Raw genomic sequence first — 12096 nt, forward strand, 5'->3', positions numbered from 1 at the left:
ACATTGACAAGATTCAACGTTAGCCCCTCCATCCAAACCCGGAGGTGCAGTAGGTGACCTGGCGTGACCTCGGTAAACCCCAGCACCTCGGGCTGTAGGTGCGGGGAGAACACGGTCGCCATCCTGCCCTGACGGGCTGAAAGGTGGCTAAAATAGACCCCGTCCCCCGATTCCAGCTGCCAGCTCGCCTCAGCGGCTGGGTCCATGTGGGTCTCCTTCAGGAAAATAACCGAGTACCCCCTCTCCTGAAGGAAGGAGAGCACCTGACACCTGCGGAGACCCGACCTACAGCCGCGGGTGTTCAAAGTGGCAAAGATGGACGGCGACATAAAGAGGGCTGGGGATGATCCTCGTGGTCTGGGGCGCTAGCGGCGCCCATTGGACCCCACAGCAAACCGTGACCAACCCTGAAAGCTAGCAGGGCGTCATGGAAGCAGTGGGTCCGTTGGTAAGCCGCAGCATCCCACTTCCCGGTCCCTTTGCCCTCCCCCATAATGGCCCTCACGGTCTGGAGAACAAGATGGAAATCGCCCCAGTGCTGAAGAGCAAGATGCACTCTGTTCGTGGAGCCACGAGTGTCCTCCAAGAAAGAGCGCATCTCGCTCCTCTGCGCGACAGGGACCGGGGTCACGGACCCTGGGGCATCTCCCGATTGGACCCCCCTGCCAGCCCTGTGGTCTATAGAGACGGGCATGCAGGGATCAAAGCTCCGTCGCAGCGCCCGTCCGTCCAGCACCGTGCCACCTGACACAACACTCGGCCCCAAGGACAATGGCAGTGGGAGAACTGCAGCCCCAGATGGGCTGGGAGAAGGAAAAACAAAAACCGCCTCCTGAGGGCCTGTATAAAAAGAAAATGAGGTAACCTTGGGGGCGGCAACAACAGAAGGAGGGAGGGAAGAGAGGTCAAGGACAGGAACAAGGGTGGGAACAGGGTCAGGGGCAGGGACAGGACACAGATCCAGGATGGGAATAGGGTGGGGCAGGGAACGGGGGCAATATCTAGGGCCTGGGCGGTAGAGCTACCGGAGCATGATGCCTCTTGACCCAACACGGCAGGTGAAGGGACAGCAAGGGAATGGAGTGCCTCCACAGTGCTAGCCTCAGGTGCCTCACTAAACGAGGCACCCTCAGTTACAGCGTTGAGGGGAGGCGAAAACTGTGGTCCCATCTCATGGGGCAGGGCACCCATGGCTCAGAGCCCAGTCGCTCAGCATCGGCCGCCGCCACAATGAGCATGGCAGCGTCAGCCAGATTACCAGTCGCGGCCGGGCAGGTGGTCAGGGCCTGGGACATTGCAGAGGCCAAATCAGGGGCAACCACCTGAGACGGAGGGAAAGGGAGGAGTGTGGGCGCCAGATAGCAATCGCCCGTACCGAGGCCCTCCAACAGGGGGGGCATCCACTCCCTCGGTGGTTGGGGTCAAGCCCAGGGCCTCAATCTCGGCAAAAATAGAGGCAAAGTCCCCACCCACCGCTACAGATTCCCCCTCGACAGCAGCCGGGGCAGTAGCCATTGCAGCGCCGACAGGGGGCACAGATGGCATTGGGGCAGTGGGGGCACTGTCTGGAACCCCCTCAGGGAGGGAGTCCATAGGAGAGATGGTACTACCCGCCTCCGCAGCTGCAGCAACCTCGGCCGACTCCAAACAATGAACGTCAGCAGGGGAGTCAACAGAACACCCAGCACCAGCGACCCCCTTCATAGTTTTACAGGGGGTCCCTTCCCGCTCGCCAACGAGGAGGGGGTGCTGGGCCCGTGCTCCCCGCTTGCAGTGTCTCCCCCGCACAAGCTCCCAGCTCCCCGAAGAGGGGGCTGGCCAGCTGGGTCAGGGCCAGGGAGCGAGAGCAATGACAGGAGGGCAAGGGAAGACAAGGGCTGGACAACAGGGAAAGGAACAAACTCCCCCTGAGGCAAGCCCCGCTCAAGTCCTGCTACCGGCCCTGCCACCCTCTCCTCCGTGGGCTCTGGTCTACTACCTGCCTCAGTGGCGGGGCCCACATGCTCATCTGGGCACGTCGTGGGGGGGCCTCCCCCAAGACCCGAGCGGAGTTGACAACGGTCATGGATGGAGGAGGCGTGACACCAGGCGATCAGGGCCACCGGCGATGAGAGAGCCGACGTCCTTCCGGGTATCGGGGGTCCCAGATGCCCCTCCAGGCCAGGCCAGGGGGCAGTCCCTCTGGACGTGCCCCGCCACCCGCCAGAGAAAGCACCGGGCCACCCCCGACGAATAATAAACCCGGTACTGGGCCCCGCGATGGGGCACCAGAAAGGACCCCTCCAGCACCTCCCCGTCACGTGCCGCCGGCAGAACTTGAACCTGCACCTGCCAGCAGAATGACAAAACGTGGCGGAGGGCGGGGTCCTTACAGCCCAACGAAAGGGGGCTGAGGACGGACAGGGGCCTCCGCAGGGTGGAGAGGAACGGCAAAAGGGCGGCATTGGGGAGGAAGGGAGGAACAGAAGAGAGAACCACCCGAACGCACAGGTCCTCCAAAGGCTCGAGGGGGACGTGAATGCCCCCCACCGCCAAGCCCCTCTCCACTGCCTCCTGGGCAGCGGCCTCTGACACTAGGAAGAACACCACCTTCCCAAACATCTTAGAGGCCGCCACCACGGCCGTGGGCTCCACCACCCGTGCCAACGCCCGCATGTAGGTTTCCACGTGGGGCGAGGCCGGCACCAGGAGGCAATGCACCCATGTTCCCTGGTGAGAGTGGAAAAGGGGCCCCGGCTGCCAGGAATGGTATTCCGGGAGGCAGCTGGAGCAGACGGCGAGGTAGCGAGTGGAGGGGTCACAGCCACCTGGGCATACGCCCTGGGGGCCGAGAGAGCGGCACCCCCGGAGCTGGTGGAGGGAACAACGGGCAAAGGGAAAGAGGGAGCTGCGGCCGGTGACGGGGCCGCAGCAGGAGAAGGAACCACTGCCACGGGGGGGGTTTCACCTTCCGGGCAGGACCCTTGCCCTTCTGCGTCCCCCAGCCTTTCCCACTGGCCAAGGGAGCGGTCTCAGAGGTGGAGGCAGCCGAGGCCGCGGCAGCAACAGCAGAGTCTTGGGAGCCCCTATCCGTGCCCACCAGTGCCTCAATGGTAGCAATGGCGGGTAGCCCAGCAGCAGCAGTTGAGGCGGCCATCGCAAGAGAGGGTATAGGGAGGGGGACCGAAAGGGAACTGCAGGGGCGTCCAGGGAAGTCCCACCCCCCGAATCACCCACCACAGAAAGGGAGGGAAGGGGACAGCCACTAGAGCAGGGGGATGGAAGGAAGGGGAGGGAGGGGAACAGTGGCTACTACACCCCGCCCACTAGGCTGAAAGCAGGGCGGGAGGGGGGGGCACCAATAGAAAGGAACAAAGGGAAACAAGGAACACAACTCCAGCACAAGATGAAAAAGAAACCGGCTCCCCTGGCTGCACTAAGGGAAAGAAGGGAAAACTAAGATATCATGGAGGAGAGTGCATCAGTGAAGGAACCAATGAAAAAAGAGGAGAAGGGGGGAATCTCAAACACCAACAGCGGAACGTGGGCACACAGGCAATAAGGGCTGACCCGGAGGGAGGGCAAGAAGCAAGGGAGGGCTAAAGCGGGTGTGCCTCAGGCATGGAGCAAAGAACAGGGTGGGGTCAAAAACAACCAAACCCAAAAAGGGGGAGGAATGGGGCTGGCAACCAGGCCTGCACCACGGGACAAGGGTGGGGCAAACAAACTAAGCAAAGATCAGAAAGCAAACCGGGACAAACCAGAGCAAACAGGGTGGCCAAAAGGGGGGCGGGCGGGGCAGGCAGCAAGGGGAGAGGGGGCAAGCAGCTGCAAGAACAAGGCAGTGGGTGAGGCAGAGGGAAAGGGGGCCCACCAGCCAAACACAGCAGGGGAGGGAGGACAAGACCAAAGGAAGGGAGGGAAAACGAGCACCCACAGGTGTCTGAAAAACAAATGCCTGTTTGCTGCCGCCATGTCCTCTGGATGGTTAGAGGGGCAGAGCAAACCGCTAGGCTGGAGAGCGGAGAACAGAGCCAAAAGGCAGGTGGAAATGTGGAGGGGGCAGTGGCGGTGGCAGTAGAGGAGCGGATGGACTACGGGGAGGACTCCAGGCCACTCCCCCAGCTCCCCACAGCAAGGGCACCTACCACCAGAGAAGCAGGGATGTAACAAACCCTCCTCTACTCCCTCCTCAGCTCCAGCAGCAGTAACAGCTCCCCAGCAGCAGCAAAGGCAGCAGCAACCCAGCCAGGGGGGCCCCAAAAACAATGGAAAAAGTGGGGCCTTGCACTCCCCTCTGAGGGTCACACCAGCAGGGTCCTCCCCACAGCAGCAACAGCAGCCACGGGGGCAACCAGACAGCAAACCAGCCTCACAAGAGTGGAAGGCAGGTAGAGCAGCCTCAGAGGGAGTAGAGCTCTGTTCCCTGGATAGCCAAACAAGGGCTACTCCAGGCCAATCAAGATGCCTGATGCTAGTTTAACCAGTTAAGGTCATTAGGCTAATGCCGGCACTTGACCTCAATTATCTGACAAAAGGTCAGTTAAGGCTGTTAGGCTAATGGAGACAGCTGGAACCAATTACGGTCCCACTTATACTGCTTTGAAAGCTCTCCTGTCCAGCTCTCTTGAGAGGAGCCCACGTGAAAGGAGCTGGAGGAGAGGAAGCATTACTGAATACTGAGGTAAGGGTGAAGCTTGGAAAAGGGGACCATGGGAAAGTGGCCCAGGGAATCAAAGTGGTATCAGTGGAGGAGGAAAGCTGCCAACAGCTGCTACCATTAGGGTCCCTGGGCTGGAGCCTGGAGTAGAGGGTGGGTCTGGGTTCCCCCCTTATCCCCACCATGCTCTACAGAGATCCCTTTGAGAGGAGAAACAGACTTTGGTCTAGGCAGGAGACCAAACTGTGCCTACTGAGCTCTAAGGAGCAACAGAGATTGTGGGTATTCCACCTTCCCACCTCCTGTACTGGCCTGTGACGAAAAGTAGTTCAATAAGCTGTAACCTTTGCCACCATACTGGGAAAGGGAGGTCATATTGAGGGCCTTAGTGGGCTTCTGAGGCCACTGAATCTGCTAGGAAGCGTGGGACCCACCAATACAGGCTTGAAGCTTTGTTACAATATGCAGTTCCCTGTTTAGCTGCACACACTCATATGGCAAGCACAAATGTTGTTGTCCATTTTTAAATATGTGGCCCTTGATTTGTTTTTCTTTTACGTATTGCTGCATTAGCAAGTCACCTGTGATTCACATGCCATAATGCACATATTCCAAGGCCTAGGGACTAAAACTGTATACTGTAGATATCTGTCTTGCAAGGAGAGATCATGGCAAGATGTGAAAATCCATTCCTAAAAATACAACAAAGATTTTTTTAATAGGTTGTGCTTTGGATGTGTGAGCAGCAGCCACATGTTTGACCAAAATAAATGGCAGTATTGAGGAGCTATTTGAAGGCAGGCAAACAGCCAACATTTGTAAGCAACTCTCAAATAGCTTACAGTGCAAGCATATACATTATAGGCCAGAATTTCTCTTGTCCAGAGTTGCCACTCAGAGCCACAGAGGGTGTCAGGGAGCTGCCTGGTGGATGCTGTAATGTGCACCAGTGGTAACAGTGACCAATGGATTATTTGCTGGCAGAGGATAGCTGGAGCACACTATACTTCAGCCACACTTACTCCCCAACCTCTGCCCCTGATGTGTAGCCAGTGCCAGGAGTTTAGGGAAGGGTAAGTTAGGAGCTGTGTATGCCAGCTCTACACCTGCTGGGGTCACAGGACCACCACGTTCCATCCCCTTTGGGCTACAGGAGTGGAACAAAGATGATGGCGGGGCAGTGACTTGAGCTCTGTGTTTCTAGGTTATTTGCTGTACAAAGGGCCAAAGCCTTCTGAATGTGAGATGGATTAATTTTTCCCCTGTCATTGCACAGTCAGGATCTTGGGAATTGGGCTGTGCTCACTCAGATCCCAGCTTAGCAAAGTATTTAGATATGTACTTAAGTTCAACACTACTCATGGGCTTGAAGTTAAGCACTCCTTTAGATACCTTGCTGAATGGGGTCCTGAATTTGTAGCTATGTGGAGCCACTGAGCGAAAAAACGGACAGAAGGGAGTGAAGAGGCAGCAGCTCTGAAGAGCCACTCACTCTGTCAGAACTTTTCCCAGCCCTGCCCCCAGAGAGAGCCCTGGCTCCCAGCCTAACCATTTGGAGTGGGTGACAGGAATAAGATTTGTCCCTTATGTGCTCCCAGTAAATTGCCTAAGATCATTTTACAGGTGGTCTAGGTGATATGCAAATATAGAAGATGGCATCAGACTGGCCACAGGGTAGTTTCATGGGATCTTGTGCTATCTACTCGTTTTGGCCAGATAATATTGTAGAAACAGACTCTCTAACGCTGGCTTTTCCTTGACGTTTTCTTAATTTGTTTCTCTGTTTTGCTAACTACTAGCTTTCTTTGCTTTGGTTTTTTATTCCTTTGTAGTCTCCAAATCTTAGTCTTACTTTTATGTAAATAAAGTCTGCAGGATTGGGTTTCTAGTTTGCATCAGATTTATCTCCTTTTCTTTTCCCTTATGTTTGTTTTTTATTGCTTTTCAGCTTCCACATGTAGCCCTGTGGATCTTTATTCCTGATGTTAGGTTAGTGTCTTAGGTCCCATTCCAAACAAACAAACAAACAACCACACTTAAGCATGTAGTTAGTTTTAAGTACAAGTCTAGTTCCATTGGCTCTTTGGGGATTACTCATGTGTTTAAAGTTAAGCATGTGCTTTAGTGATTTGAATCAGGATACTTGTACATATTAGTGTATATTTTCAGTAGTAACCTTAGAAAGAACTGCCAACAGCTTATTTCAAGTTCTACTGCAAAACTACGAGACGTGCTTAGATTTTACTAAGTGTCAGTTAAACTATATTTTTATTTTTAAAAAAATTGAATTATAAAATGAAGTTAGAGATGTTTCTGTCCAGAAAATGATTGAATGCTCCTGTAGGTTATCAATTTATTATCTATATAAATAATGACTCCATAAAACTATAGGTTTAAAGGACAATACTTGAGTAAAATAACCAAAATTTGTTAAAAAAAATAATTCTTTGCACTTAGCATCTTTTATCTGAGGATCTCAAAGCATTTTACAAACTTTTAATTAAGATTCTCAGTACCTGTAAGGTAGATTATATCTTGTCTACAGATGAGTAAATTGGTCTCGGAGAGATTAAATGTCTTTCACAGTAAGTCAGTGGAGGAGCTGGAAATTAAATGTCGGAGTCCTGGCTCAATGTCCTGGTCTAACCTCTATACAACATTTCCTCCCTAAAATGAATACTTTTATCTAGTGATGCACAAATAAAGTATCTGACATTTATTGTCCTATTTTTTTTGTGTGTGTTTGTGTTCCTAGGCCATTACATTTCTGTGGATACTTCCTGGGGAACTCAGGGTGAAAAAGCAGTACTTACCAGTCCTGAACTACATTCTGAAGAGTGGAGCTGCATCAGGCTTATATATCAGATTGCAACAGCTTCAGAGACTTCATTTGATCCTACCAGGCTAAATCTGTATCTGAGGTTACAAGGAGAGAGCTTTGATCATTTACTGTGGTCAGCCAAGGAGCCTTCAGATAGCTGGCTCATAGCCAGTCTTGATTTAAGAAACACCACAAAAAAGTACAAAGTAAGCACAATTGTAGAAGATAGTACTGGATTTACTGTGCACGTGCTGGAATGTACTGACTGTTGTTAACCAGAGAGATGAGGTGGGTGAGATAATACCTTTTAATGGACCAGCTTCTTCTGGTGGAAGAGACCAGCTTTTTTGCTGCACAGAGCTCTTCAGGTCTGGAAAAAGTAATCAGTATTATTCAACAAACTGTCATAGATCTGAAGAAGAGTTCTGTGTAGCTCATAAACTTGTCTCTTTCATGAACAGAAGTCAGTCCACTAAGATTACCTCACTTACCTTGTCTTTCTAATGTCGTGGGACCAGCTCAGCTACAACAACACTGCAAACAACATTGACGTTCTTCTTGGTTTTCATTGTTTTCAGTAGGAGAATCCCTGAGTAGTAAGAACACAGAAGGAGAACTCGGTGGAAAATGAAAGCTTTTTCACTGGAATCCAGAATGTAGTTTTCACCCATTTTCCTATGCTACATGTTCAGGGACCTGAACATGCAAGCCTGATGTATGCAAAACTCCCATTGAATTCAGTGGAAGTTAGATGCACAAAGGATTTCAGATTAATACAGGGGTTGGCAACCTTTCAGAAGTGGTGTGCCGAGTCTACATTTATTCACTCTGATTTAAGGTTTCGCATGCCAATAATACATTCTAAATTTTTTTAGAAGGTCTGTATGTGTATAATATATATATAACTAAATTATTGGTGTATGTAAAGTAAATAAGGTTTTAAAAATGTTTAAGAAGCTTCATTTAAAATTAAACTAAAATGTAGAGCCCCCAGACCTGAGTGCCACTGAAAATCAGCTCATGTGCCGCCTTCGGCATGCGTGCCATAGGTTGCCTACCCTTGGATTAATACATAGTTGCCGAAATATTGTCAGGGACAATTTTCCAAATAAGCCTGGGATCAAGCTGGGGCTGCCAGAGTGGTATGCAAATATCTGATCTGAGCATGCATGGTAATTGGACAGAAAGAGTAGGCATAGAACTGCATGTATGTAAACAGGTCTCTACTTCACAAAAGGTGTCTTTGGTGCAAATAGGACCTCACTTTTTAAGGTCTTTCGAAAAACTCCTATAGAGTGCGTGATACTCAGTTTATGTAACTGCCAGGGGATGAAAGAATGAATCCTTCCTGTAACCTGTTAGCTGCTGGTTCCAGGGCATCTAGGCATTTTAAAACTGATTGATTTGGAGATTGATTCGGGATAGCAATCTATTAATTCTGTCCCTAAAATCCAGTAGTTAATGCTGACCTCCATATATGTTCAGTCCCTAAAATCAAATAATTAATGCTGTCCCCCACCAATGAAATCAATTAGTAACCTCCCCAAATTAATCAATTCTTACCCCACTTGGATAAATCAGCTATGTCCTCAGATCAGTAATTAGTTCCCAGTCACCACTCTTCTTTAGAGAGCTGCTTAGCTTTTGTTACACTCATGCTCACTGGTTCTTGCTTCTGCTCCCCTACCCTCAAAGGACCAGAGGGTTAGAGGGCTGTACCAAAACCCAAGCTCCTTTCCATAGAGTATCTGGCAATAGCTTTCTTCACTTTACAGTCTGGTCTCAAAGCTCCCAGCTTATTGCTAGCTCCCACACTACCTCACTAGCTGCCTCCAACTCTCACTGAACCATCTAGAAGCATTTTTTCTCCAGGTCCCTGTGACATCACTACCTCTCTGAGTGACTGCATGAGAACCATCCACAGGCTCCATTTATATTGAGGGCTGGTCTACACTACGGGGGAAAATCGATCTAAGATACACAACTTCAGCTACGTGAATAACGTAGCTGAAGTCGAAGTATCTTGTATCGAATTACCTACCGTCCTCACGGTGCGGGATTGATGTCCGCGGCTCCCCATGTCGACTCCGCTACCGCCGTTCGGGTTGGTGGAGTTCCGGAGTCGACAGGAGCGCGTTCGGGGATCGATATATCGCGTCTAGATGAGACGCGATACATCGATCCCCGAGAAATCGGTTGGTACCCGCCAATACGGCGGGTAGTGAAGACGTACCCTGACATACAAGCTTAGAAAACTTCAGCAAGTACCCCTGAAAAAGTCATTGCCTTGAATGGTGGCAGTAGCTACACTAGGCCCCTGCTTTTGGTCTTGTCTTTGTCACAGGGCTCTTGGGAACAATAAAGACCTGGTGATGGAATGATAAGGATGGTCATTCCCCGTTAATGTCCCCAAACTGTGCATATACACATGCATAAGAGCCTGAGGTGGGAGGGAGGTGCTCTGCTCCAGCAGTGGTAGTTCTCATAGGCGGCAGGTTCGTATAATTTTTGGTGGGGCCCAAAATGGTGGTCCCTCCCCCCCCCGCTCTCACCCTGTAAGCTGATATAAAATGAAGCTACAATGCGTCAGCACCACAAGATTACAAGGGTCAATTAAAAGTGGAAAGTCAGAAGCAGCACTTGCCTGCTTCAATATACGGTATTAAATTTTGTTGCACCTGTTGTGACAAAGTGGGAATGTTCTTAATGTTTTCTCTGAATACTGTGTGGGTGCCTCAGTTTCCCCTGCAAAGTGCCAACTGACGGTGTTGGGGACAAAGAGATCAGGTGGCCTCCTTGTCCGGAAGAGACACAAAGGCCAGATGAGGGAGTGTCAGTTTGGAGCTGGCTGGGGAAATCGGGAGAGGCCCAGAACTTGGGTCTGGGCTCCCCACCCCCCAAGATGGACCTGACTGAGGGGTCCTGTTTTCTGTACCTACAAGCTCTGTTTTAGACTGTATCCCTGTCATCTAATAAACCTTCTGTTTTACTGTCTGGCTGAGAGTCACATCTGACTGCGGAGTTGGGGTGCAGGGACCTCTGGTTGCCCCAGGACCTGCCTGGGCAGACTCGCTGCGGAAAGTGCATGGTGTGGAAGGGCATGCTGAATGCTCCGAGGTCAGACCCAGGAAGGTGTAAGCTTCTTGCCCTGGAGACAGTCTGCTCAGAGAGGAGGCTCCCCCAGAGTCCTGACTGGCTTTGTATGGAGTTGTTCCAAAGCATCCCCTTCCACACCATGCGCTTCCTGGAAGTCTGCACAGGCACTGACACTCCCTCCTCTGGCCTTTGTCTCTTTTCCAGGCATTAGGAGGCCATCTGATCTCTTTGTTCTCCAACACCTTCAGTTGGCACCTTGCAGGAGAGTGGCCCAGGCCATCAGTTGCCTGGAGGCAGGGTTGCAGCCATTCTCTGTGCAGACAGCATCACATTGGCCCTCTAGGGCTTTACAACAATCACACCCCCTTATCCCACCATCTAGAGCCTTAAGAAATGCATTGGGGAAACTGAGGCACACAGACAGTATTCAGAGAAAACACCTGTATACGACCAGTTACATACTTTGAAGGGTGTAAAATAATCAAATATTGTGCTAAATACAATGATACTCCAAACACCTTCAGTGGGCACCTTGCAGGAGAGTGGCCCAGGCCATCAGTTGCCTGGAGGCAGGGTTGCAGCCATTCTCTGTGCAGACAGCATCACATTGGCCCTCTAGGGCTTTACAACAATCACACCCCCTTATCCCACCATCTAGAGCCTTAAGAAATGCATTGGGGAAACTGAGGCACACAGACAGTACTCAGAGAAAACACCTGTATACGACCAGTTACATACTTTGAAGGGTGTAAAATAATCAAATATTGTGCTAAATACAATGATACTCCAAACTGACCACCAAATTTAAGTTGCATGTTTTTCCCCTCAGGTGAGGGTTCTGGGGTGGGGCTGGGGATGAGGGGTTCACAGTGCAGGAGCGTGCTCGGTGCTGGGGGTGCAGGCTTTGGGGTGAGGCAGGGCTGAGGATGAGGAACTTGGGGTGCAGACAGGCTGCCCCAGGGCTAGGGCCAGAGAGGACTCCCCCTCACCACCACTGGCAGCAGCAAGCTCCAGGGGAGGGACCCCTCCTGCCCCCCATGGAACACACACTCTGCACATGCTCCTAGAGCCCCTCTCAGGTCCAGAAAGCTCACTCCCCTCCCCTATGATGGGTACTGGGGGGGGGGCACAGGTGGCCTTCCATGTTGCTGCCCCTCACCATAACTTCACTGTGGATGGGGGATGGGGCTGCCCCTTGCCCAGCATGGGGCAGAAGTGGGGTAGGCAGGGTGGTGGCTGGCTATGGGATGGGGGAGCAGGGTGTCATAAAATTCACCCAAACCCCAGCTGCTCAGGTCTAGGAAGCCTCCCTCTCCCGTCCCTCCTGTGGCGGGTGGGTTGGTGGGTGCTGGGGGAGGGGGCATTGCCTTCACATGTGGCTTCCTGCCTCCCCTGTGCAGCCTGCTGTGCCTCACTGGGGGTAGGAGTAGGGGCTGGGACTGGGGCAGGGGGGGAATCATAGGGTCAAACACTCACGGAAGCCCCAGGAGCTGCTAAGGTGAGTGATGTCTGTCTCCTGGCCCGTTTGTGTCTCCTCCAG

At 51.9% G+C, this 12096-nt stretch overlaps 1 protein-coding gene across 3 annotated transcripts in view; it reads left to right on the top strand.

Moving 5' to 3' along the window:
• Positions 1-12096, top strand: part of MAMDC2 (MAM domain containing 2) — a 108006-nt gene that overhangs the window by 44174 nt on the left and 51736 nt on the right. For all 3 annotated transcript variants that reach the window (XM_045022501.1, XM_045022500.1, XM_045022502.1), the window contains exon 3: positions 7395-7666. In XM_045022501.1, the coding sequence (XP_044878436.1) occupies positions 7395-7666 (272 nt within the window). The remainder of the gene's footprint in view (positions 1-7394; positions 7667-12096) is intronic.

This window comes from Mauremys mutica, chromosome 6 (genome assembly GCF_020497125.1).
Source record: "Mauremys mutica isolate MM-2020 ecotype Southern chromosome 6, ASM2049712v1, whole genome shotgun sequence".
In the NCBI taxonomy this organism is placed as follows: domain Eukaryota; kingdom Metazoa; phylum Chordata; order Testudines; family Geoemydidae; genus Mauremys; species Mauremys mutica.